Source organism: Bactrocera latifrons, unplaced genomic scaffold (genome assembly GCF_001853355.1).
Source record: "Bactrocera latifrons isolate USDA-ARS-PBARC rearing strain unplaced genomic scaffold, ASM185335v1 scaffold_128, whole genome shotgun sequence".
NCBI classification, from domain to species: Eukaryota; Metazoa; Arthropoda; class Insecta; order Diptera; family Tephritidae; genus Bactrocera; species Bactrocera latifrons.
Genome location: NW_017534719.1, coordinates 176,718 through 203,118, shown reverse-complemented (window position 1 = coordinate 203,118; position 26,401 = coordinate 176,718). Strand labels below are relative to the sequence as shown.

The 26,401-nt window shown below is 33.9% G+C and overlaps 5 protein-coding genes across 7 annotated transcripts; 3 read left to right on the top strand and 2 right to left on the bottom strand.

Moving 5' to 3' along the window:
* The first annotated feature begins 1,576 nt into the window (after positions 1–1,576).
* On the top strand, positions 1,577–5,998 carry LOC108978832. The gene is made up of 3 exons (XM_018949302.1): positions 1,577–2,035; positions 2,088–3,051; positions 3,115–5,998. Exons 1-3 carry the CDS (start codon positions 1,577–1,579, stop codon positions 3,507–3,509), a joined length of 1,818 nt encoding a protein of 605 aa, XP_018804847.1. The 3' UTR covers positions 3,510–5,998.
* Positions 5,999–7,862: 1,864 nt separating this feature from the next.
* Positions 7,863–12,447, bottom strand: LOC108978812. The gene is made up of 4 exons (XM_018949273.1): positions 12,249–12,447; positions 8,503–8,718; positions 8,251–8,445; positions 7,863–8,198 (listed from the first exon to the last, which is right to left on the bottom strand). The coding sequence occupies exons 1-4, from the start codon at positions 12,301–12,303 to the stop codon at positions 7,969–7,971; spliced, it is 696 nt and encodes a 231-aa protein (XP_018804818.1). The 5' UTR covers positions 12,304–12,447; the 3' UTR covers positions 7,863–7,968.
* Positions 12,448–16,053: 3,606 nt separating this feature from the next.
* LOC108978806 (rab-like protein 3) lies at positions 16,054–17,185 on the top strand. Of its 2 annotated transcripts, XM_018949263.1 has the most exons (4): positions 16,054–16,281; positions 16,362–16,517; positions 16,584–16,808; positions 16,863–17,185. In XM_018949263.1, exons 1-4 carry the CDS (start codon positions 16,227–16,229, stop codon positions 17,072–17,074), a joined length of 648 nt encoding a protein of 215 aa, XP_018804808.1. In that variant the 5' UTR covers positions 16,054–16,226; the 3' UTR covers positions 17,075–17,185. The 2 variants fall into 2 exon arrangements, with proteins under 2 accessions (XP_018804808.1, XP_018804807.1); XM_018949262.1 differs by having other exon boundaries at positions 16,056–16,281; positions 16,362–16,808.
* LOC108978807 (histidine triad nucleotide-binding protein 1) lies at positions 17,182–17,866 on the bottom strand. The gene is made up of 3 exons (XM_018949264.1): positions 17,756–17,866; positions 17,562–17,703; positions 17,182–17,509 (listed from the first exon to the last, which is right to left on the bottom strand). Exons 1-3 carry the CDS (start codon positions 17,803–17,805, stop codon positions 17,240–17,242), a joined length of 462 nt encoding a protein of 153 aa, XP_018804809.1. The 5' UTR covers positions 17,806–17,866; the 3' UTR covers positions 17,182–17,239.
* A 1,095-nt stretch (positions 17,867–18,961) lies between these two features.
* On the top strand, positions 18,962–25,397 carry LOC108978811 (WD repeat-containing protein 63). Of its 2 annotated transcripts, XM_018949272.1 has the most exons (11): positions 18,962–19,040; positions 19,103–19,254; positions 19,313–19,453; positions 19,509–20,170; positions 20,234–20,408; positions 20,638–20,828; positions 20,882–21,225; positions 21,298–21,979; positions 23,895–24,070; positions 24,127–24,329; positions 24,403–25,397. In XM_018949272.1, exons 2-11 carry the CDS (start codon positions 19,109–19,111, stop codon positions 25,016–25,018), a joined length of 3,336 nt encoding a protein of 1,111 aa, XP_018804817.1. In that variant the 5' UTR covers positions 18,962–19,040; positions 19,103–19,108; the 3' UTR covers positions 25,019–25,397. The 2 variants fall into 2 exon arrangements, with proteins under 2 accessions (XP_018804817.1, XP_018804816.1); XM_018949271.1 differs by having other exon boundaries at positions 20,882–21,979.
* Positions 25,398–26,401: the final 1,004 nt, after the last annotated feature.

Genomic DNA, 26,401 nt, shown 5'->3' with positions numbered 1-26,401 from the left:
TAGTACGTGGGATGATAATAGTTAATAGATAAAATCGGGTCGATACTACCCCAATTCCCATATACTACGTGTAATCATTTTAATTTTTCTGACAAATCTTATGCCGCATTTTTAATAAGGTATTTCTCTGCCGTTGATTTTTGCAACTTAGCCTTTTCTTACAGTTTTTTAATGCATTATTTGCAATTTTCCCTAGCGGAACTATTTTTCCGCTTTTTGTAATGTTCTAAGACTTAATAATAAAATAAATTTTGTATAACGCACACATAAAATCACTTCGCGTGTAAAGTACCCGGTACTCAAGAGTGCTCACTCCATGTACTTTCCATGCTAATTCTTTCAATGTATTGTAGTCTCGTGTAGTCTCGAAATGATGTACAGTCTGTCAACAAATAGCGGATCCAGAATTTCTTTCTGATGCCTTCCAACATATTATTACTTCGTTCTTCTGAATTTGAATTAAAATATCTGATTTGGGTGTCAAATTTAGCTCCTGTTGTCAACTATAAAGAAAAATTCCTTAAGCCAAGGCAAAAACCACAAAAAATGCCCTTCAAGGACTATTTGTTATGACTCACTCATTATTAAGTGTACTGTGCATACATACGGCATTGAGATTTGTTATTTGTTTGTATTAATAGCGCAATCCAATAAGCAGCATGCTATTCACAACACAGTCTTTAGTCACAAAAGATTGTCTCAAATTTGTCCCCCGATAGTTAGCAGGCCACAAAACTAAAAAGAACTCCTGTTTGCAATCTTAAATATACTGATAATTCACTTATAGAGATCAACATAGATATTAATCGATTGTCGTTTTTTATATATTTTTAGCAATTCAAATAAGAAAAAGTTAAATATATATCAATTTCACATATATTTCGAAATGTTTTGAAACAAAGTTAATATTATATAAATCACATATATATTTTTTTATTGGTAATTACGATTTTGACTATGTTTTAGAAGATTTAATATTTTTTATCGACATATTTATTTTCCTTCAATTTTGTATACTTACATCCCTAAAAACAAAATGTAAAAGCTAATTAGACCTGTTCATTTTCAATTGAGAGATTTTTGTGACTGTCACATAAATATGATACACTTTGGATATATTTTCTAGTATTGAAGAGCAACACTATTTTTAAAAAGCCACAATATTTTTATAATCGAATGCTCTTCCGAAATTATGCTATTACAGAGCTAACAAATGAAAAGGTAATTTGCAAAAAGATTTGTATATTGAATTCTTTAACTAATAGAAATGTATATAGTAACTTCTCATGCAAGTGAAATTTCCATATATTATGCAAAAAGAATTGTACATTGAATGCTTTAACTAATAGAATATACATATTATGTTATGCGTTAAAGTACACTTTGAACACGTTTTTAAAATAAATAATTCGCACTAGAACTCTATTTAATTTTTTGTAAACGAGGTATAATATGCGACTATTTTATTATTGTACACAAAGTATTTCATTGATATGGCAATACTGTATCTCTTTTTTTAATTTCTGTAAATATACAGAATTGTTGTGTGCTTTATTTCATAGAATAATCGGGAAAAATGGAGTTAGATTGGCAAAATGGTTTTCAGCAAATAAAAGAGCGAGGACTTTACTTGCTGCAGTCCGAGAAGTGGTCTGATTGTAAATTTCTTGTTGGGGCTGCCCCAAATCAACGCATTCTTTGTGGACATAAACTAATTTTAGCCATGTCCTCACCTGTTTTTGAAAGGATGTTTTATGGTAATCTTCCGGATGAGAGTGATCCTATTTTAATACCTGATGTTCAACCCGATGCCTTTCAAGCTATGTTAGAGTATATATATTCAGATCGCATCAGCATAAGCTCCTTTGATAAGGCCTGTGAGTTGTGTTATGTTGCAAAGAAGTATATGCTGCCTTATGTAGTAGAGCAATGCACCCATTTTCTCTGGGCAGATTTAAGTCCCAAAAATGCTTGCCGTGCATATGAATTTGCTAAATTATTTGATGAACCACGTTTAATGCAGAGTAGTATGAGTGTAAGTAATGTATATTTTAATTAAATCAAATATACATATAATTATTTTTTAGATTATAGCAGCAAATACACGCGATGTGCTGGCTGATCCCAGTTTTGTTGATATAGAAATCTCAACATTAATGGCTATTCTTGATCAAGACCGTTTGAATATTACGTCTGAGTTGGAACTTTTTAATGCTTTAGTAAAATATGCTTCTGAGCGCGCACTTTTTGTTGAAAACGAAATTATGCCTATGACGCCATCCTCATCATTAGATAAGGGATCACTGCAACACTCTTTTGATGTAGACAATAACACATCCGAAGTTGTAGAGATTAAAATGGAGCCAGACGACTCCAGCCTTGTTCATAGTCGCCAAGAAAACTCTGATACTTCTCATTTAGTGGAAGACGTGGTTGTCGTAGAAAATGATACTTCCACTACGTATGAAGAAAAAAATGGACATAATAATCCGTCATCGACAGAAATAAGCATGATTGCCTCATTTTCTTGTTCAAATAATGAAATTGACGAAGCTCTTATACGTCAAGCTGTTCAGAAGATACGTTTTCTTACACTCACACCTCAGCAATTTGCAGAAGGTCCTGCGCGGTCTAAGCTGCTCAAACAGAATGAAGCTCTAGCAATTCTTATTAAAATTTCAAGTCCAACTATTAATGACTGCCCCATGCCCGAAGGTTTCTGCAGCTCGAGAACAAGTCGGGAATATTATGAATCGCGAAGCCAACGAGATTTACCATCATACCATCGGCCCACCCCATCAAATGGTCCGGCAGTATTTGCTCCATTTGAAACTTTCGCGGGGAATACAACTTCTATTGTAACAACTACTCCGCAGGCATCTTCGAATAACGTAAGTACTTTCCAAGGTGGTAGTGACTCTGATTTAACTACAAACGACACTCGACGTTCATACTGTGTTCGTACGCTAAACCAGCAATTTGACTATAGAAATACCAGTGTTACTGATTGCGGACTAACATTTCAAGTGGATAGTAATATATGGATAACAGGTTTGTTAAATTAATAATGCATATTTTTAAATACCGTTAACAATATTATATACATATATACAGGAGTGCAAGTACCGACTCAGGTTCTCTGTGGAGAGCTTATGAATTCGGCCGGTTTTTCCGAGAGATATACAGAAATTCTCTACGCACATATTCAAGATATCCAAGGATCAAGACTTACGTACACACATTGTACATCACGTGTTAGATATGATTCATTGCTGGAAATAACGTTTGATCGCCCAGTTTATGTTTATCGAAATTTAATATATAAGGTGTATGTAGTTTTCAACAAAGTTGGTTGGTATCCAATGTACACTTGCGTACCAGATGTTGTTTGTAACAGGGTAAAATTTATGTTCAATGTAGGCAATCCAAGTGAATCAGTTAGAGACGGACTAATCCGAGCAATAGTTTTTTCTACACCTCAAGAACAGTCCAGATGTGTTATGGAATAAGTTTTTTCGTTTTAACAATATTAATTTATATTATTTAATTTTTATTACAGTTTTTGCATACATATTTACATTTAAGTATACATACAATATATACACCTTTTTAATTACCTTAACTTAAAGTAAGGAATGTATAACAAACAAGCAAAATGTATACATATGTATATGCACGCCTTCTATAAAAGTAAAAAATAGAGGTCACGTTTAGCCCGAGGTAAAGTCCAACTAGTTTTAGTATAGCACACTGCGTTCAGTTTGGTCCAGATTAAAAATTAAAATAATAAGTAATGAGCAAAAGTCAAGGAGAGGTAAGCACATATGTACGTGTATTAATGAATTAATATTTGTGTCAACACGTATAAACAAGCAATATTTAATGCACATGCATATATATATATGTATATGTGATGCATATAAATTATGCTTTTACAGTAATTGAAACTAGATCTGCTAGTTTCCAATTGATAAAATAAAAGAAGAAGAAATTTTAAAGTAAAGTACATTTACTAAAAAAGGTTAATATGGTATTAATCGAATGTTAAATTTATGAATTTTAGTTAAGTAATTAAAAAAACAAAAAATACTATGTATTTTATTAAAGATGGCGTTGTACGTTCGAGGGCCTGCGGTCTTAGACCTCCGTCTACGAACACGCACAGGATCATAACCCTTAGTCAGTAGAATTCTCTTTCTATGTTTCGATAGAAATAAGGGCGTTAAAGATAAATATTTTTCACATGTCGGCATTTTGGTTTGTCGCTATTTTGATTTAGCTGCATATTTAAATTTTGTCGGTATTTTGATGTGTCTGCAATTTGAGCTTCGGTATTTTAAGTCTATCCCGTAGCGGGTGTATAACGTAATGCCGACAATCAAAATCTCGAAATTTATAATTCCAACAATCGAAATGCCGACAAATCAAAACGCCGACAAATTAAAACACCGAAAAATCAAAAAAGCGACAAACTAAAATGCTGGCAATTCGAAATACGGACAGAAGAAATTTTTATAAAATAAATGGTTAATATGGTTCCTAGATCTCAAAGAAAAAAACGGCTGTATAATGAAATGCCGACAATCAAAATCACGAATTTTAGAATCCCGAAAATCAAAATACCGACAAATCAAAACACCTACAACTCACAATACCGACAAATGAAGAAAAGGTGGCGTTGCTCGTTCGAGGCCCTGCTGCCTTCGGCCTCCGGCCACGAACACGTTCAGGATCATAACCCTTAGTCAGCAGAATTCTCTTTCTGTTCTTCGATAGAAATAAGGGATGACAAGATAATACGTAAGATATTGTACGTTCGAGGTGTGTACTTAGTTCTTTCGCGTTGAACTCATTTTTGAAATGGCGGCCTTCGGCTGCGTTTCAAAAAAATTACCCTGGTCGGACCAAGAAATGGGTGTGATCAGTTCTTTCGCGTTTAACCCCTTTTTGCAATCGGCTGCGTTTCAAAAAAATAACCCTGGTCGGACCAACACCTGGACGTGATCAGTTCTTTCGTGTTGAACTCGGCTGCGTTTCAAAAAAATTACCTTGGTTGGACCAAGACTTGTGCGTGATCAGTTCTTTCGTGTTGAACTCCTTTTTGCGATGGCGGCCTTCGGCTGGGTTTCAAAAAAATAACTCTGGTCGGATCAGCATCTGGACGTGATCAGTTCTTTCGCGTTGAACTCCTGTTTGCGTCTCAAAAAAATAACCCTGGTCGGACCAACACCTGAGCGTTATCAGTTTTTTCACGTTGAACTCCTTTTCGGGTTGGCGGCCTTTCGCCGCTCTGCAGAAAAATAAGTCCTCGGCTATACAACTTGAGTTTGCAAATATTTTTCAAAAATATTTTTATGGAGTCTGTATGATTTCGTTATTTTGATTTGTCGGTATTTTGATATGTCTGCATTTTGAATTTCGGTATTTTAAGTGTATCCCATAAAGGGTGTATAATGAAATGCCGACAATCAAAATCTCGAATTTTAGAATCCCGACAATCAAAATACTGACAAATTAAAACATCGACAAATCAAAATACCGACAAATCAAAACACAGACAAATCACAATACCGACAAATCAAGAAAAAGTGGCGTTGTTCGTTCGAGGCCCTGCAGCCTTCGGCCTCCGTCCACGAACAAGCTCAGGATCATAACCTTTCGTCAACAGAATTCTCTTTCTGTTCTTCGATAGAAATAAAGGCAGACAAGATAAAATATTTTTCACATGTCAGCATTTGGGTTTGTTGGTGTTTGATTTGTCGATATTTTGATTTAGCTGCATATTTAAATTTTGTCGGTATTTTGATGCGTCGGCATTTTGAACTTCGGTATTTTAATGGGCCGTCATTTTGAGCTTTTGTATTTTAAGTGTACCCCATTTCTTGCGTATTCTTATAATTTTTCAAGGCTTTACCTGTGTTTTTAGTTGTAGCCGCAGAAAGCATCATTGCTTAATTTGTTTTGAGGAATATAGATACTTTATTTTCATAATTTAATAACATTTACTTAAAAGTGTAAATATTACCAACTTTATACAAATTTCAAAAGTTTTTAAATAAAATCGTTTAAAAAAATAGCTAAAAAAAGTCTGTATTAGTGCGCCCCCTGACACCTTGTCTTCGATCGTTTAAATTGCTTCGTTGTAACCGTTGAACGAAAAAGTGTAGACTTTGCGAAATTGTTTGCGCGCATCAAGGAGAAGCACGCATGAGCGTACGTGCATTTATGAATGTATGTGTGATTGTCATATACTTATGTATATAAATAAGCATTCATAGACCGAAACATATGAACATATTTTGCTAAAATATTTTAATTATCTCAGTAAGTAAAATATGCTATTCAAGTAAATAAATTGAGATCTGCTAAGATTCCAATTTATAAATGCTTATTTTATTCCGCGGTTTTTAGTTATAATCCGCCTTTTTAATTTAAGAGATTTATAAATAAAAATTATGATTTTTTTATCATATCATAGAATTTGACACACAAATCTAAATAGTAGTCATTCGCATCGCTAATTCATTAACGAACATTCGTTGTGTCTATTTATGGCTTTCTGCTATAAGTTCACATAAATTAGCAAAGATACCTGTGCTGTATGTCACATATTGAGCGATGTTAATAGTATGATGTAATAATATCTTAATTAAATCTCATGGATAAGCCGATAAATTGTTGGTGTTGTTGTTGTTGTAACGGCAGAATTCTGCCGAGTTGACAGTCCTTGGCCGGATAAAAATCCGGATCCGTTCCGGTTTTCGTAGACCCGACTGTCGTGGGAACGGAGCCGATAAATTGTCCTAAGACTCGGTGTCTGTGGATACAGTCCTTGATTATTTTCACCCTCTACGAGGGGCCACTAAATGTCTTGTCCTCACCAAGTTTGGTTGAAATAACTTGAATGGTTTCTGAAATATGTATCTACTTTAAATCTAATGGGGGAGGGCCACACCTATTTTTTAAAGTATTTGTAAACCACAGATGGCAGCCCCTCTTGCGTACCATTGCAAGTTCCATCATTTTAGTCTTTAGTTCATATTTTACGTACCGAATTTTGATATTAATATACACAATAATCTGCATGAACCAAAACCTTGTAAAATAAACATTATGACAATAACAATTTTTTATGGTTCAAAAAAAAACAAAAAAAAATTTCAATTAATTTCTCCTAGTCACTCCATACATTTATCCCATCTATGCACAAACTAATTTAACCTGTCTTAACACGTTTTACCCGGCGCATTTTATCTATGGTTCTATACATTGTGTGCACAAGATTGTCAAGTTCGTATAACGACCCTTTTCTAATTGTTTGGTTTTAGAAAGTTCTATAAAAAATATGTTGTATTTATGTTGAAAACGCCTACAACAAATATAAATTTTTAATTCCCCAATCTATTTTATTTACATGGTCCACGCCGGTGGTCCACGTAGACAGATAAATGCAGTACTCATACGTGTTAAAAGTACGTTTTATGGAGGTATTCGATATAAGCCTCCGTGACGGCGACTAAAAGAATGAAATCGTATGAACCCAAACCGGGAGAATATGGCGGCGGTTGTGATGGTGGAAGAGTGCTTTTTTCCATCAGATGGGGATGTTTTTTCTGTACTTCGACATAGAGTTAAATCGATCAATCGGTGCTGTTGTTAACTTGGTTATAACCACGTAAGTGGAAGGAACATATGGCAAATTAATTTTTAATATATATAAAAATTTAAGTAAATATGTATGTATGTACATACTTATGACTATAGTCACTACGGCTCAACAGAATAGGTTCATGATCACCGAGATATATAAACGAAATTATATTAACCTATTCAGTTGATTAGTAATGTATATCCATTTTATTTATATACACATTTTTTTTATTAAGATAAAACAAAAAAAATATTGTAAATATTGTGCAAAATTATTTACAGAGTATTTGTCTATTAAAAAGAAACCAATCATGTCAGTTATTTTCCAAAGTTGTTACATTTAGAGGATGCATATTCCGCCTCTTCACAAGTAAGTGTATTTTCATCAAATACTTTGTCTTCCCCGCATGTGATCAAACGTGGATACCCTTCAACGCATGTTATTAATCGATGGCAATCACCTTGAACAGGAAAACGTGGGAACGGCCAAAAGCGTGCAGCTGGGGATCCGGAATCAACTTTGGTTGGACATTTGAAACCGACGACAGCTGTATAAAATAAATGTGTTTTACCTGAATTTTCAGTTATTTGATAACCTACCTTCTGGATTGCAAATATCTAATAGTTGGTCGGGCCAGTTACAACCATGAATTCTGTCGTCATAAGCTAATCCTGCATCGCATTCCTGCTCGATTGGCTCACCGAATGCGCACTTTATATATGTGGTGGTGCACTCTTTTGATACAGGGTAAATACCGAACTGATAATCACAACCAGGTGTTGTTATCGGTGTCGCTATAGCAAAAAAGGGTTAGTTTATTTATTTATAATATAAAAGTGAATAATACTTACGATCCCATTTTCGCCCGTTACAATCAACAGCCCAGTTATAATTGCAATGATTATGTACTGATCCTTTCCCATCGAACAAGAGGCCGTTTTCACAGGTTTCCAAAGTCAAAGTACCATTTGTACATAGAAAAAATTGATCACATCGCTCAGTGTGAGCATATGCCTGTTCACCTATCTTTTCCGGGCACTCGGATGTTTGAATGGGACCGCCATGACCTTCAATAACAGTATTAAATACACATCAACATATAATAGTTGATTAATTAATTAACTTCGACTTTTTCAAAAATTTCTGGTGCATTCTACTATTTTTGGAATTTGTATATGCAACATTAGATACAATAAAAGTGTACATATATAATCTATAGTATATATATATAAAAGAAAGTTGTGTTAGTTACAGCATTTATAACTCAAGAACGGCTGAACCGATTTAGCCGAAAATTGGTGGGGAGGTAGCTTAGGACATAGGATATTTTTTATCTCTTTGTGTTAAAATTCAATACAATTCATAAATACATTTCTTCAAAATTCATGTATCTAAGAATCATTTGAAAATGATGATAGAAATCACTTGGATGGTATTAGTAGTACTAACAACATATCAGCAACAGTAAAACGTGGACGGGTCCTCTAGTATAATATATATTTTAAAAATATCCCGTTGTTGTATCTATCCGGCTTGTTTAGATGATGGTTTAATCTAATCCCCACCCCTAGATTCACGGATTTCGCGTTCTTTTGTATATCAGTAATTTTCTTTAGTAATAAAATAGTAGTATATATGCATAGGAAAATATTTTAGAAATACATACATACATAAATATATCTATGATTTTAATTAAATTAGCAATTTTTCGAATTTATCTATATTTTTTGTAATTTTTTTAACTGAAAAGCCATTACATAGCAACAGGCGAAAAATTGCTTTAAAGCAAAAAACAGGTTTTTTTGTGGTAATTGAGAAAATGTCATATTTTGCAATGCAGCAAACCAATTCATGGTATTTAAAAGGTATGGACAAATATGTACATACGAATATATGTATGTACATGCCAAAGCATGCCGCGACTTGCGAATATCCGAAACTTCAAACATTAAAATCATAGAAACTGATACATACGCACGTTACAACTCATAACCCCTATGCGTAAGAAAGGGATGAGCAGTCACACATTTATACGTATAACAGTTTTAGGCCTATTCGGCCTCAAGAAACTTTAACAGAAATATCTGGTAGAGCCCTCCGGTAATAAACGTATTATTTAACCGATATATGGCTTACATGGATGTATGTATGTATGTACATAAATGCATAAGTAGATATATTATGTATTTATGAAAGTATTGAAAGTATGTACATACATATGTAAGTGTTTGTACATACATATTTTTTTATACTATATCTCAAAATGAACAAATACAACCACTAATTATGCAAACTAATAACTTTTTCTTTGAAAGGATAAAAATTCTTGCCTTCTGTTGGGAGCTGCGATTATTGAGTTTTGATTTAATAAAGGACACAATCTTTTTAAACGTGCCTTTTAAAGTTAATGCGAATAATAAAAAACATTAACTTCGGCTGCACCGAAGCTAATATACCCTTCACAATTGTATTTCTTTTAGTAACTATGTGTCCAGTTTGTATGGAAGCTATATGCTATAGTAATCCGATCTGAACAATTTTTTCGGAGATTATGTTATTACCTTAAGCAGTAATCCATGTCAAATTTCGTGAAGATACCACGTAAAATGCGAAAGTTTTCCATACAAGCCCTTGATTTCGATCGTTCGGTTTGTATGATAGCTATATGCTGTAGTAAGCCGATCTGAACAAATTCTTTGTATATTACATTATTATCTTAGAAAATAACATGTGCCAACTTTTGTCAAGGCACATTGTCAAATGTTAAAGTTTTCCATATAAGAACTTGATTCCGATCGTTCAGTTTGTATGGCAGCTATATGCTATAGTGGTCCGATATCGGCAGTTCTGACAAATGAGCAACTTCTTGAAGAGAAAATGACGTTTACAAAATTTCAAAATAATATCATAAAAACTGAGAGACTAGTTCGTATATATTCAGACAGACGGACTCAGCTCAGCATACTGATCATTTATATATACTTTATAGGGTCTCCGACGCTTCCTTCTGGGTGTTACAAACTTCGTGCCAATCTTATATACCCGGTTCAGGGTATAAAAATTGTATTTTATTACTAACATGAAGATTTTCCAAGTATTTTGAAAAATTAAATTTTTATGTCATTGGTGAGATTATTAGCCTTATAAATCATAATAAATTTATACTGCATATTATATGCATCAACTAAATGTGTACATATGTATGTACCTACATTTGTTAGCGGCAATTATTTGAAACCTAGTTGCAAAAGAAGTCGTTTTAGTTGTGGTTATGCATACTGTCAAGGCGAACAAGAAAATAGAACAATATATATTTTTAATACCTAATAATAGACATCAAGAAGTATTCTGCAAACATTTTGTACTTTATTTCTACTTAATCGAATCTCATCCGAGCTATATGTAGATAGTAAGAAAATCAATGCAAGTACCCAAATATAGTTGTGACACTTATGCTTTGGTTTTAACTATGGATTAGAAAGAATTGAAACTAATGTGAAATTAGTTGCGGCCTCACGATTTTTCACGACAACATAATTGACATAATAACTTCTTTTTGCAGCCGAATGTGAAAAGTATTAAGTGTGTATATTCTCTTAGATGCTGTGATGAATTGCTTTGCGGCTCACAAGGCAAAAGGATGTTATGAACAAATAATTGGATTATACGTGCGTTGGCTTCGATCTGCTACATATATGAAAAAAGTAACCAATAGAAATGTTGACATATAATAAAACTTAAACTTTAATATAATAAACATTCCTTGACAGTAACCCTGCTCACAACCTGAATTAATTCTGAATTCTGATTAACACTATTTATTGACCGATTTCCTATAGGGTGCATACAAATGTGTATATGCATGTTCATGAATACATAATAATACTTAATAAATTGATAAAACAGGGTTCTTTCCAAACGCTCATATCAAATGGTTGAAGAATGGCCTTAATTTGAAAACGAATTTTGAAAGCTCGTTTATTTAACCGGAATTGTTTTGGCTGCCTAAACGGTGCAGTGTGTGTAAATACAAATATTCATTTATAGGTAGAAAGGTAAATATGTCCAATAACTACAGTTAATGATTGGCTAGATCGTACAATATAAGTTTCATGCTCCACTTCACTTGAAAGTGGGTAATGATTATTGCACCTTGTGCATAGCAATACTTATTATACTTCCATTCATATTTGCATTTTTATACATACACATATGTATATGTACTCATAAAATCACCTAGTATATACATATGTATATACAAGTGTTATATAATGTTTTATACTGCTACTCAATTTTATACAAATATTATACTCAAACTACTACATATATATGTATGTATGTATGCATGTATATACATACGTATGCTCTGCATGTGCAATAAATACGAATGCATCGTTGAAGTTTTACATAACATCCAACCATGTGGCCATATACACACATACATATATACATACTACTTATTGATCTATTGCTGTATTACTTTTACTTTCAACCACACATACGTTCGCTTTATGCATATGTCCGTACATATCGTCGATTTGAAAGGAATCACTTCCATATACATAAAAATAACTGAAAATATTTATATATGTTTTACCTTGCGCTACGACTCCAAATAGGACTAATAAAATACATAAACTTTTTTGCTGCATAACACTATTGCTTTAACGTATTATTTATGAAAAGATCAAAATTTTTCAAATTTTGAAATTGCGTAACTGTAAATAGCTGCTTTGATGTAGCGAGACCGGAACGTGTTTGCTCAACTGCGATTCGATCTTAACTGAATATGTTTGGTCATAGTACCTCAAAAAGCTGAATATCTTTGAATATGAAGAAATGGTAAACCACTTCGCAGTTAAGTAGCAACGTGATTTTAGATATTTTATATACACTCATTTGATATACATATGTACTCGCGAGCTTGTTTATAATTAAAACTTTGTCCTATTGCTGTTTTGTTGTATATAATGCAAAAAGCGATAGGAAAGCTTTTACCTATTAAACATGATTAGACCTTAAAAACCCAAAGGAACAAAACAGTTTAATTTATTACTAAAATTTTGCTTTTAATTGATGTTACATACATACTTATGTACATCCACAGTAAATGAATTTGTTTATTACAGCTTTTAGTTAATACCAAATTTTGTGGAAAAATTCCAGTTTGAGATATATGTATACTTCCTCTTATGTAAATGTCATCTGAATAAAATATTTTGAGTAGAAGGAACCTTTTAGCATTGAATTTCGAATTAAAAAAATGTTTGCTGGTAACTGTTGCAACTAAACGAAGTTTTATTTCCGTCACATGAGCCAATAACTTATTCTCTTTAGTGGAATATAGACCGCTTACGTGATTAAAGCTGAATTAACAACAGCGCGCCAGTCGTTTCTTCTTTCCGTTATGTGGCTTCAATTGGAGATTCCAAGCAAATCCAGGGCCTTCTCCACCTGGTCTTTCCAATGGAGTGGAGGTCTTTCTCTTCCTCTACTCCCCCGCGGGTACTGCGTCGAATATTTTCAGAGATGGAATGTTTTCATACATTCGGACAACATGACTTAGCCAACGTAGCGCCTGCCTTTTAATTCGCTGAAGTACGTCAATGTCGTGGTATATCTCAAACTGCTCGTTCTATCGAATGCGATATTCGCCGTGGCCAACGCCCAAATAATTCTTTCGCAGAACCTTTCTCTCGAAAACTCGTAACGGCGACTCTTCAGATCTTGTCATCGTCCATGCCTCTGCACCATATATCACGACTTTACTTCTCAATTGCCTACGCATTCCGAAGTAGCACCTGTTGGCAAGAGTTATTCTGCGTTAGATTTCTAAGCTCCTTTCCGTGCTGTCTAACACCTTATGTTTGTGGGGCACGTACTTTCAAAAAAAACATGTGAATTATTAAAAATTATAATGCTCTTGATAGACCATTAATTCGAACCTTTATTTAAACGTTGTGCTAGCCGATAAGCGAACGTTTTCTCTTTTTTATAGATAGTCACGAAAAAGCTGTTGCAGCTTTAATTTGCAAAGCATTAGAAGATTGTTTTGAACAGAGTTACGATAATGGTGGTGATATGAGTGCCAAATATGAAGGAACGCAAAATCACATCCAACGTAAGAATAAGTATGCAGTTCTTTCGCCCAGTAGTGAACACATGTTTAATTTGGCTGGAGTCGACTTGGCTGAATCGCTGCCGCCAAAGCTCGCTTCTACACACAACTACTTGTTCAAAAATTTCATCATGATAGCAGTATTCAAAATCCGTTTTGTCATTAAGTAGATCGTTAAATAAATAATTAGATGTTTTTGTCTTATTAACATTCAAGTCTAGCTAAGTATTGGCAACTACATATAATTAAAAGGTCATAGGCTAATGAAAGGTCAAGCTTTCGCCCAATTTTATCCATTTTAGGCCCAAACAAACACTGTTATGGAAAAAAAAGCACTCTCAATTTTATTAAGATAACTCACATATTGCCACGCCCATTGTACAAGTTTTATATCGCTTCTTATAAAACTGTATCCATACCATATCAGTAGAATTTAATGTCTCTGGAGATTTTGGTTATTTATTTAACGCGCTTTAGTAGATTTTAACAACTCCGTTATATGGGGACTGGGCGAAGTTATGATATGATTTATTTCATTTTCACACGGTCGGAAGGGGTCCTCATAGGTCTTATCTTGAGGCAATTTTGGTTATGTACATTAAACTTATTACAGGGTGGGGCCACGTCCACTTTTTATAAATTTTTAGTTCACAGGTGCCTTCCTACTGAGATCTTTTGTGCCAAATTCTTCTATATCTTAATTTAGTGCTTAGTTATGGCACCTTATAGGTTTTCCTTTAATAGCGTTTTGTGGGTGTGGCAGTGGTGCGATAACGTTCTCGTTCATACTTTTTTTTATCAAGGAACATATCATAAGTTTCCTAGGATATTCAAATTTTTCTCAAGTTACAGCTTGCAGGGACGGACAGTCAGATAGTCACTCGGGTTTAAACTCGTCTCATCATTCTGATCATATATATAATATATATATAACCCAAAATCTGACTGGATTATCATTAGGTGATAAAAACAAGCGGTAAACAAAACTATTATATTCTGCAGAAACATGTAGCAAGAGTATACAAAATTAGATATAAGGAAATGTATTAAGATAATGAATATTTAAAAAGTCTGAATAATCGGTTGTATGGGAGATATGTGATAATAGTTATCCGCTTTGACTAATTCCAACAAATGATCAAGAGAATATCAAAATGCACGGTAAAATTTTTATGATTCTTAAAAAACTCCGCTTTTAAAATCGCTGGGTCGAAACTGGTTTTAGACCCATGTCCTCTTGTTAAGAATGATCCGTAGAATATTTCCCGGATATGCGATTTTTACGTTTATTTGTAAACTCAATGCTTCCTCTGGTCATTCAACAGATTCATTATTTCTCTCCAGCGCCATGATTAATAAGTTAAATTCTGATTATTAAGACGTTATGATTGTAATTTCTCCAAATTTTCTTTTTGGACCTATGAAATTTTGAGTCGAGATCGTAAAAGAACAAATTTTTTGGACATGATAACAATTAAAAAACTAAAAACTTAGTTATTTGATTAATTCACATAATTTTTAAGTTAATTTGAAAAAAGTCTGCATATAGAAGTTGTAGGTCCTTTAAGATGGTAGACCGCCTTTAGGGCATGTTTTACTGGTTTACATTCAAAAGGGTAAAAATTTAATTAAAGCAAGGCGAAAATTTTATAATGTATACGGACAAGGTGGGTTAACCTAGCGTCAATGCCAAAATTATTTTGCAATATTCCCTTCTAGTAATTTCGATTTTGAGGATGCACCACGTCCAAGAAGTACTCTTGAAACTGGTGCAGATAAAATGAAGTTGTTGGTCGTTGAAAATCGTCGAATAACAATTGATGAGATTGATGTTGAAACATTAAATTTGTCTAATGCGACCGTTCATGAAGAAATGATCAATTTTTGAAGCGTATTGTTCCACTTCTTATCCCGATAATCGAAGGGTATCTTTTGGGTGGGATTTCAATGGAATTTTGAAGTGTATTGTGATCAGCTGGACAAGTTGAGTGCTGCTTATAAGGATACACAATTTAGTGAGCACGGAATCAACCTCTGCCCGAAGAATGACAAAAGGCATTGGGCCAAAATGAAGAATATAAACTTTCATAAAACATTTTACACAATAAAAATTTGCACTAAAAATGAGATTAATTGGTGAACGACCAAAAAATCAAATTTGCTTGGATCAAAACATTAACAGTAAAGGCGCGGTCAAAATATCTATGTGATAAGCCATAAAGCACCGAGGTGGCAATGACAGCGAGTTTGTTCATTTTTATTTCCTTCTATAGCAATAGAACAGCTGATTATGTTTTGATTCGCCTTAATTGATTAAAACAAACCCATATATAAGTATTTTGAAATCAAAGATTTGATTCAAATAGTTCGACGAAAGATCGCTAATTTTTAATAATTATTCATATTTAAATTATTTAACTAAATTCAATTTTTGCAAACAAACATATATCTTTATGAATGGTGATGGCAAATAACATTGAAAAAGCTAGAGTGCTTATAGTAGGAGATTCAGGTATGTATGTACATATATTTTATTATGTTTTATTGGTTGCGTTGAACGCAGTGTATTTTATATGCGACATTCAATTCTAGGAGTTGGAAAAACATGTTTAACACACTTGATAGCACATAGTGAATCCTTAACCCGTCCAGGATGGACTGTCGGATGCAATATAGAAGTCAAACTTCACGAATATAAGGAAGGGACCCCTCATCAAAAAACGTATTTTATTGAACTGTTTGATATTGGTGGGTCCTTAAGCCATAGAAATACGAGAGGTGTGTTTTATACAACTTTACATGGAATTATTCTAGTTCATGACTTAACAAATCGTAAAAGTCAAGAGAATTTACGGCATTGGCTTTTTGAAATCCTTAATAAAGATGGAAAGGACAATAGGAATTTAAGTCGTGACAATACATTTGATCCAGAGCAATTTTTAGGATCGACACAACTTCCCATGCTAGTAGTTGGTGCAAAACTAGACCTATCAGAGGAAAAACGGAAATCAAACCAACTTCAAAAAATTGGTTCGATCGGTAAGTACAGTAAATTTAATGCTTTATTTCTAAAATACATGGAAAAAATTACAGCTGAGCATTGTGGTTCGGAAGAAATATGGTTAAATTGTAGAGATTCTCGTAGTTTTGCTGCAGGAACAACTGATGCCGTAAAATTATCTCGTTTTTTCGACCGTGTAATTGAGAAGAAAAATCATTCTCGAGACCCGCCCAATGCATCCTCAGATAGAAGAAAACATGCAAGTGCGGAAGTTGGGAACAGAATAAGCTCGCAACTTACTTGATTAAAAAGGACCAAAAATAAAAGGAGATACTAGTTTGAGAATGTGTTGTATGTATGCTTATGTAAAATGTTACCTTTGTCATATCCTTAATAAATAGTACTTTAGAATGGAGTATTTATAATGATCTTTTTTTATTTTTTATTATCTGATTTTTTATCGAAAATCTTAGCCTGGAGGCCATTGCATTTGACGTCCTCCGAGAAAATGCAGATGCAAATGATAAACAGATTGTGCTCCGTGTTGACCGTTGTTTATAACAACTCTGTAGCCTTTGTCTAATCCTAGATCTTTGGCTACTTTTGCACCTACTAACATAAGATGGCCTAGTAATTGACTGTCATCTCCGCTTGCTTGCGACAGTTGCATGATGGGCTTCCTAGGTATTACAAGAAAGTGTGTAGGTGCTTGAGCATTTATATCATGAAATGCGACGCACTAAAAACAAGAAATTGTAAAAACCATGTAAAAAAAAGAGTTATAAGTTAACCTTCTCATCCTCATATATGAAATTGCATGGAATTTCCTTTCGCAAAATTTTTCCGAAAATAGTATCTTCGGCGACACCCGCTGTTTGTGCCTTCTCAACTTCACTAGACATTTTCGCAATATTGGTTAAAGGTCGAGGCAAGCTACAATAAGTCAACATTGAGAGTCAAATATTTAGAATTGAAAAAAATTTACCTTTTCCGTAAAACCAAAACTGCACTTGAAACGAGAAAATTCACACTCATGTACGTTGTTCCAAAGTTTTAGCCGAGAACGTAAATTATATGATATACGTTCTCTGCCTTTTCTAAATTTACGTTCTCTGCTGGTAGTGCCCACCAACAGTGCTGCCGTTTCAAAGCTTTTGCGAACCTAACAGAGAACGTATAAACGAGAGCAAGAGGAGTGATGCCACTAACATGTAAAATGTAAAATTACTTAAGGCTCTAACCTGACGTTATTTTACAAATAAAAGCATAAAATAGCCCTGTTATATCATTTGTAAAACAATTGATAATTTAAAACAAAAATATTTACCAATTTACTTATTTTTTGCATAAAAAATTTCACTTTGAACAAAATGTTAAAATTTCATTGAAGTGAAAGGTATTAGTATGGCCACAACGAAATTGTGTACATGCAAAATGGACAGCTGTGTTGTTTTTTGTACATGCCATCTATTGTTATGACGCTGCCTTCTTACAAATGGAAATGGTTTCCTGACGTCGTGCTGCCATGTCGTGTCGCGTAGAGCGTTAAGTGCTGAACACAGAGAGCGCGACAGACTGCATGCGACATTGTCAAAAACTACAAATAACGTAAGGTTTGTTAAAGCTTTGAATAATTTTATATTCCACTTATTAGTGGCGTCACTTCTCTCTACTGTCAACTTAACAGCCGTCCTACTGTCAACTCTACTGTCGTCCTGCTGTCGGTGGCAAATTTAATAATATTTTCAAGTTAGCGAGAGCGACAAGTGACGGCCTGCAGTCGTGTAGTCGTGCAGCTGCCTAAATAACTGTGCCCATAAGAACGTGTATATTTTAATATTTGACAGATGTCGCGCTCTATGTGTTCAGCACTGTATGCTTTAAATGTCATATTACTTATTCAGAATCCTGCAAAATACATACAGATAATGTAGAATAATGTTTATATAATTATAAAACTATATTCTCTGTTATGAGTTCCACATTCGCATTGGAGCTTCGTAGTTACTTTCCTAGGCCTCGGCCAAGGTTACACAAGGTAACCTAAATTACGCATGTACCTTTAGTATTTCCTTTTGTTTTTTATAAACATAGTTACTCAATGTTTAAAAATAAAGAAACAAAAAGTTATAAAAGAGCTTATTTTTACCAGTTAGTACATATGTACTACTCTACTTTTGTTTAAAGAAAAAAAAAAAACATTTTTGTTGCCATAGAATTAAAATGAAAATCAACATTAAACAGATTCTTCAGTCAATAAAAAGCTAATTGTAAGTTTTTAATTTAATTTTTATTTCCTATATAAAAAAAATCATTCGAATTCATTTTTAAGAAGAAAATGTCAAAGTCTATTACCAGCTTGAACTTTAAACCGCAATCGCGTAGAAAACCATCAAAGAGTCATTTAGCCAAGCCAACCACAGTGAATACTGTGATTACTGAACAAGATGATATGCCTGCAGAAGAAGACTCCGATGTTCATTTGTAGGGATAATTTATTTAAGGCTTTGATTTAAATGTTTCTTATTTTTACAATTTAAAGAGTAACAACAGGTAAACTGCAAGCTAAGAAGTGGCGAGAACCTGATTCAGATGATGAAGGCAATCCAGAGCATAACTATGATATTGCTGAAGCTTGGCGAAGCCTTTTTAGTTTGCCATCCTGTCATCAAATAATCCTGAAGTATTTATATCTAAATATATTCATATAATAATATTAACATTATTTTAACTTGCAGAGAAAATGTTCAGCGACGTTTACAACTTTTGGTTGGATTAAATGTTACTCAAGAATTCCCTTGGAAACAAATAAAATATAAAAACTTAGTAGACCAATTTCAAAATATAGAAGATGGTGATTTTATGAGCTCAGCTCTTGAAGGGTTTAATTTAGAGGACCATTTATTATTTGGTTACACACCAATTTTAACAGAGAACCAAGATGATGTTCCTGAGGGTGATCCGTTCATTGTTTTTTTAAGTCCTGCCGACGCGAAAATAGCATTAACAATAATTCGAAATATGGAGCTGTATGAGCGGTGGCTTGTAAACAAACGTTTGATAAAAAAGCCTCGTAGATGGATATCGCTAGGTAGTGAAAATGAAGTAAATATGACCATAGAGCAAGCTCACTCAAGTCCGTTAGAGGTCGAGGTGCAGAGTGTATATCCTTTAAGGATACCTGAGCTCAAAGAATTTTCTTTACGAAAATCTTCGGATATACGAGATGGATATGTAGAGCTATTACCTAGTGATTTAATAAAAATTGAAAATGTTACGCGGCGTCGAGTTACCATTGGAATACAATCCGCTCCAACTTTAATAGATCTTGAACAGCAAACCGACCCTACATTTCCAACAAATGCTTGGGCACAATATCTATATGAAATAAATGATGAAGGTTTTTGATTAACTTATTCATAAGACTAAATTAATTAAATTTCAATAACTTTTTAAAACAAAGATGAATTGGATGAAACATCAGAAGACGAGACCTCTAAGAATCAAATACATGGGTCCAGCCGAAGTCCAACCCCGTCACCAATAGAGCCCCGAACACCTAAACCACAGCCCGTAATGTCATCTAATATTCGACTCTTACTGGACACCCTTGAGTTTAATCAAATTGATATGTATCGGTAAGTTATGTGCGAAAATAAGTAACATCGGTGTTAAACGCTTACATCCGAATTAGTGAATATAACTATTTTTGATTAAAAAGATAAAGATCTTATTAATTATTCGCTTTGTTAGTCATCTTGAATAATATTAACAATATTAATCTTAAATGCGGAATGAGGTCCCCTCATCATGTATTTATTACACTGCTAATTTATTATGTATTTTTGTTTCTTTTCATATTTTTAGTAATGATTATGCATACATTTGTAATAAACCGATTGAACACTATACCACTCCACATTTAGAAGAAACCTTGTGTTTTGCAAATATTTCCAAAAGCTATGAACGCTACGTTTGTGGGATAGATTGGTATTCCTCTTTGTCGGGATTAATTGCAACCTCTTATACATTTAATACTCCTGCTACAGTTGAATTAAGTACATATTTTTTTAAATTGATTTTAGTATACTTAATGCTTAACAACTTTTAGTCTCACGACATGTGGATGTAGTTCAACGGGCTGTATTACAGCCAAATCCGATATTAATGTGGAGCTTTGCTGATAATTTAAATTACAAGTTAGAGTTTGAAACATCTCAAGAAGTGACCGTTCTATCATTTTGTCCACATGACCCCAATCTTTTATTCGGTGGAGGTAAAAATGGTCAAATAATTGCTTGGGATTTACAAGGTCGGGCAGAAAAGCTTGACGCTGAAGAAATACTAACAGCGGCACAATCGAAATATCGTGTTTTAATAGCTGATTTTTTAAAATGGACAATACAGATAAATGAAGATGCTATTGTACCGCCCGTCATGTCATCAGCTTTAGAGGTATCACAAAAGTCTTCAATTACTGGTATTTATTGGCTGGGTCAACATTTTTATGTAAATTCTTTTGGAAAGACTCTAAATGATCCAAATAAAGAGATTGTGCATAAATTCTTTCTCACTTGCTCTGTGGATGGAACAATATCTTTCTGGGACTTGGATTCAACAAATGATAAGAAACTTCAAGCCGGAACATTAAGACATGACCAACCCAAAGCTCTGACACAGAGCGAGTCCATATATAAAAATAAAGTGCTAAAACCTATATTTACTATTGTGTTTAATGAACCGATAACATCTATATTTTGCGATTCATCTGTATTTCATTGCAAGATTCCAGATTCTGCAAAAAAAAGAGTAAATTCGAATAATTTTACTACGATTTTAGAACCAATTAATCCAAAGGAAATCAGACAGTCAGTTATAACTTCATCATTTTATGGACACATTGAAAGACTGAATTGGTTAGGTTCATATGCTGATGAAGAATGCCGCGAAAACGTTTCTAAATCAATAAATTTTGCTAGAGTTCATGATGGGCCAGTAATTGCAATAAGAAAAAATCCATTTTATCCAGTTGTATTTGTTTCAATAGGTCGGACTATATTTGCTGTGTGGAAAGAAAATTTTAATTATTCGCCAATATTTTGGAGAAAATGCTCCGCAGATTTAACAGCTGTTACATGGAGTGAATCACGACCTGGAATTTTATATCTCACTCGTATTGATGGAAATATGGAGGCTTGGGATATTTTAGGTAATTGCTATAATAAAAACAATTATCTTAATATTAGAAAATGTAAACCCCACAACATTCCTTAAAAAGCAATTCGCATGATTAATTAATTGAAGTTTATATAATAAAGTTTTGACCAGAGCTTAACTGACTCACAAAAATAGCTCAACAATGTAAAGTTAAGAGTAACAAGTAAGGAAGGGCTAAGTTCAGGTGTCACCGAACATTTTATACTCTCGCATGATAAAGTGATAATTGAGATTTCATTATCCGTCATTACATATATTTTTATTTTGCTGTACAATTAATTAGATTAGATCAATTTGTGTACTTTGAGTATTGAATTGGATTTTTATTTATTTTAATTGTATTGAAAAGTTATAGTCCGATCACGACAATTTTTCCACAAGAAATACCTCAGCTCAAATACCGTATTTGTGTAAAGTTTTATTCCGCTATCATCATTGGTTCCTAATGTATATATTATACAGAGAAGGCATCAGATGGAATTCAAAGTAGCGTTATATTGGAAGAAGGCGTGGTTGCGAACCGATTTCACCCATATTACCAGTACATGTCATCAGGGTTATTATATACAGAATTTCATTGAAATCGGTTGAGTAGTTCCTGAGATATGGTTTTTGGTCCATAAGTGGGCGACGCCACTCCCATTTTCAATTTTTAAAAAAAGCCTCGGTTCAGCTTCCTTCTGCCATTTCTTTCGTAAAATTTAGTGTTGCTGACGTTTTTTGTTAGTTAGTTAACGCACTTTTAGTGATTTTCAACATAACCTTTGTATGGGAGGTGGGCGTGGTTATTATCCGATTTCTTCCATTTTTGAACTGTATGTGGAAATGCCTAATGGAAACGACTCTATAGGTTTGGTTGACATAGCTATAGCGGTTTCAGAGATATATACAAAAAACTTATTATTTATTTATGGCTTAGTTATGACATTTTACATTTCGGTTTTCGCCAGTTTATGGGCGTGGCAGTGAGCCAATTTGGCCCATCTTCGAATTTAATCTTCTAATGGAGCCAAGAAATACGTGTACCAAGTTTCATCATGATATCTCAATTTTTACTCAAGTTAAAGCTTGCACGGGCGGACGGATGGACGGACAGACGGACATCCGGATTTCAACTCTACTCGTCACCGTGATCACTTTGGTTTATATAACCCTATATCTGACTCTTTTAGTTTTAGGACTTACAAACAACCGTTATGTGAACAAACTATAATACTCTCCTTTTTGTTCAGATAAGAGTTGTACGTATCTAAAACTAAGCAAGATATGTAGATGTAGGGTAAATATATATATAGAAAGGTTGAAATCCGGTTGACTGTCTGTCCATCTGTTCGTTACTGGAGTAAAAATTAAGATATCTCGATGAATCTTGGTACGTGGATTCCTTAGTACAAAGAAAATTTCGAGTTCGTAGATGGGCGTAGTCAGACCACTGCCGTGGCCACGAATCGCCATTAACCGAAAGCAAATAAAGTGTCATAACTAAGCACTAAATTAAGATATATAGTTGTTATTTGATACAGAGGATCGCAGGAGCAAGAGGAAAGCGTGTTTTTACTCATAACAGTGTATCTTTGTGCCTAAAATAAATAAACTAGAGCGAAAACTTAGCCCAGCTATTATATAACTAATATCAGGACTTTCGAACATCCGGCTGACTTTACTCCATGTGATTGGTTTTACACCTTAAAGTATTTCCCTGGCTTTGATTCTTGTAAGTTGCAAGAGTATAAACAGTTCGGTTGCACCCGAACTTAGCCTTTCCTTACTTGTTTATATTATATTTATTTACTCTGCGACATGTTGCGAAAGCATAATTAAATAAACAAAAAAAATAAAACCTTAACGTTATGGAACTTTGGATGTTTTACCAATCATATAACATAAGATTTTCCCATATTATTAAGCGCGAGACGATGATGCCTGCTACAATGACATTTTGGGTGGTGGAATAATTACGGCGATATCGGAACATCGCCCTTCAGAACCGGAGAAGCTACTTGGGATAGGTGATTATAATAGTAGTTTCCGGATGATGAAGTTACCACAAAGTTTTTATACCCGAGAGCCGAAAGAATTGGAGGTTAGTTCGTGAAAAATAATATTATTGGCATATAAATATATTATCCTTTGTATCAGAGAGTAAAAGAGTATTTTAGTAAGGAAGAGAACCGTAAAAAATCTATTCAGGCTTGGGAACATCAGTACTTCGAAAATAATCGTGATATAATTGAAGCAAAACGTCAGGCCGAAATAGATACCAGGAAAGAATTAGAACGCCTCGAAAAGGAGTATATAATAAATGCAACACGCAAAGTTAAAGAAGGAGGAGATGAGAATAAGTATTATTTAATACGTGTTCATTTTTTATTATTTATTATTTCTTCTAATCAAATAAATTTTTTATTTTGTCAGAGATGAATCAAAAAACCTTTCATATACAGAACGAATGAAACGTAAATGGGATGAGTTGAATTTGAATCGTTTATTAAGCATTCTAATGTCTCGCAAGCGTGTTGATGAGGAAAAGCTAGAGAGAGAAACTCGGCTTGAGAAAAAACATTTAGCTTATGAAGCTGCAAAAAAACAATCCTTAATTCGCATCCAACAAAGAGTAGGAGAAGAAGTAGCATCTGTAAGAGCGAGGATACTACCACATGAAAAAGTTGATTTACAACGTATCGACATGATAATCTCATCTGTACGAGTATTAATGGAGGCCGTCGATGATTATGCTGATATTGAAATGGAATCCAATGAAATAGTAAAGGAATTTGATGCATTTGATACTTTAAGTTACATAGATTTTCTATACCGTGGAGATCATCGTCGACGTTTGCTGAACAAGTCAATAGGTGGGAATACTGAAAGAATATATTGGTATGAATGCATCCAAGATGAAGATCTCTTAGAGGAATGTAGTTGGTGGTACGATAGTTTTCTTGACCCTCAAATATCTTTAAATGCAAATAAAAATACTGAAATACAAAACTTGGACTCCGATACGAGGTCAACATATATGGGAGACTGAAGATTTACAATAATAAATGTAAAAAATACCAAAAATATCGTAGATCTTCATTGCATGGTTTTGCCTATAAGGACCTCTGACGAAATGGGTAAAGTGTTTCAAACTTCTACGAGTTTATCTACACATTAAGTACTTAACATACATTAAGACTCTTTAAATACCTAATGTGAAAATCAATCGTGTGGTCAAAATTGTAGAAGGTCTTGTTTCTCTCGAATACACAATACTTTAGCGAAGCTAACTTTACCCTAAGAGTATGCTAAAATTTTTAAAGAAATAATCTTTGGATACATAGGATGACTCCATTTACTAGTATGTGTGGGTGAAGGATCACATCACCTCAAAAGCGCCCAGCAAGTTCTTGAAATTCGTCAAAGCGCTGGGCCTTTGTGACCTTAGATCGCGGTGCAAACCCCAACTAAATTCTATGTGTAGGTCATCTACTTATCGAAATACTTTAACTAAGGTACAAAGTATTTAAATATATCACATTACTATTAAGGTTGATAATAAATGTGCTTATCTATAAACCGATTATTGTTTTAAATTATTAGTACAATCCACTACTAGATGTCTAACTAATGACTTATTCAAAGATAGTACTTACATGATTTTACCTTCTTTTCTGCGCCTATTTAAATCGTCCCTCTTCGAGAGCTCTCCTAAACCTACTCTCTAAACTCTCGAAAAAGTATGCATGGGGCACAATAGCCTTTTAAACCAAAAATGGGGACTTTAATGATTTACAAATTTGTTCACTACACTACGGTTAAGTGGCAATACCACCAACTTCGTAAATGAAACCGACCACTCAGCAATGCCTGTTTCACCGTTATCATCATTGGTTCCTAATGAATATATTATACAGAGAAGGCATCAGATGGAATTCAAAATAGCGTTATATTGGAAGAAGGCGTGGTTATGAACCGATTTCACCCATATTTCGTACATGTTATCAGGGTGTTAAGAAAATATTATATACCGAATTTCATTGAAATCGGTTGAGCAGTTCCTAAGATATGGTTTTTGGTCCATAAGTGGGCGACGCCACGCCCATTTTCAATTTTAAAAAAAGCCTGGGTGCAGCTTCCTTCAGCCATTTCTTCCGTAAAATTTAGTGTTTCTGACGTTTTTTGTTAGTCGGCTAACACACTTTTAGTGATTTTCAACATACTCTTTGTATGGGAGGTGGGCGTGGTTATTTTCCGATTTCTTCCATTTTTGAATTGTATATGGAAATGCCTGAATTAAATGACTCTATAGAGTTGGGTTGACATAGCTGTAGTAGTTTCCGAGATATGTACAAAAAACTTAGTAGGGGGCGGGGCCACTATAATACTCTCCTTAGCAACTTTGTTGCGATAGTATAAAAAGAAGGTTTTG

Bases quoted from the DNA above. Each gene is read 5' to 3' on its own strand.
- LOC108978832 (XM_018949302.1), top strand. From the start codon at position 1,577: ATGGAGTTAGATTGGCAAAATGGTTTTCAGCAAATAAAAGAGCGAGGA. The intron at 2,036-2,087 runs GTAAGTAATGTA...ATTATTTTTTAG, and splicing joins TAATGCAGAGTAGTATGAGT to ATTATAGCAGCAAATACACG. The intron at 3,052-3,114 runs GTTTGTTAAATT...ACATATATACAG, and splicing joins TAGTAATATATGGATAACAG to GAGTGCAAGTACCGACTCAG.
- LOC108978806 (XM_018949262.1), top strand. From the start codon at position 16,227: ATGGTGATGGCAAATAACATTGAAAAAGCTAGAGTGCTTATAGTAGGA. The intron at 16,282-16,361 runs GTATGTATGTAC...ATTCAATTCTAG, and splicing joins GCTTATAGTAGGAGATTCAG to GAGTTGGAAAAACATGTTTA. The intron at 16,809-16,862 runs GTAAGTACAGTA...AAAAAATTACAG, and splicing joins TCAAAAAATTGGTTCGATCG to CTGAGCATTGTGGTTCGGAA.
- LOC108978812 (XM_018949273.1), bottom strand. From the start codon at position 12,303: ATGCAGCAAAAAAGTTTATGTATTTTATTAGTCCTATTTGGAGTCGTA. The intron at 8,446-8,502 runs GTAAGTATTATT...TTTTTGCTATAG, and splicing joins TAACGGGCGAAAATGGGATC to CGACACCGATAACAACACCT. The intron at 8,199-8,250 runs GTAGGTTATCAA...TATTTTATACAG, and splicing joins AGATATTTGCAATCCAGAAG to CTGTCGTCGGTTTCAAATGT.
- LOC108978807 (XM_018949264.1), bottom strand. From the start codon at position 17,805: ATGAGTGTGAATTTTCTCGTTTCAAGTGCAGTTTTGGTTTTACGGAAA. The intron at 17,704-17,755 runs GTAAATTTTTTT...GACTTATTGTAG, and splicing joins GTTTTGGTTTTACGGAAAAG to CTTGCCTCGACCTTTAACCA. The intron at 17,510-17,561 runs GTTAACTTATAA...TCTTGTTTTTAG, and splicing joins TCATATATGAGGATGAGAAG to TGCGTCGCATTTCATGATAT.
- LOC108978811 (XM_018949271.1), top strand. From the start codon at position 19,109: ATGTCAAAGTCTATTACCAGCTTGAACTTTAAACCGCAATCGCGTAGA. The intron at 19,255-19,312 runs GTAGGGATAATT...TACAATTTAAAG, and splicing joins GAAGACTCCGATGTTCATTT to AGTAACAACAGGTAAACTGC. The intron at 24,330-24,402 runs GTATTATTTAAT...TTATTTTGTCAG, and splicing joins GAAGGAGGAGATGAGAATAA to AGATGAATCAAAAAACCTTT.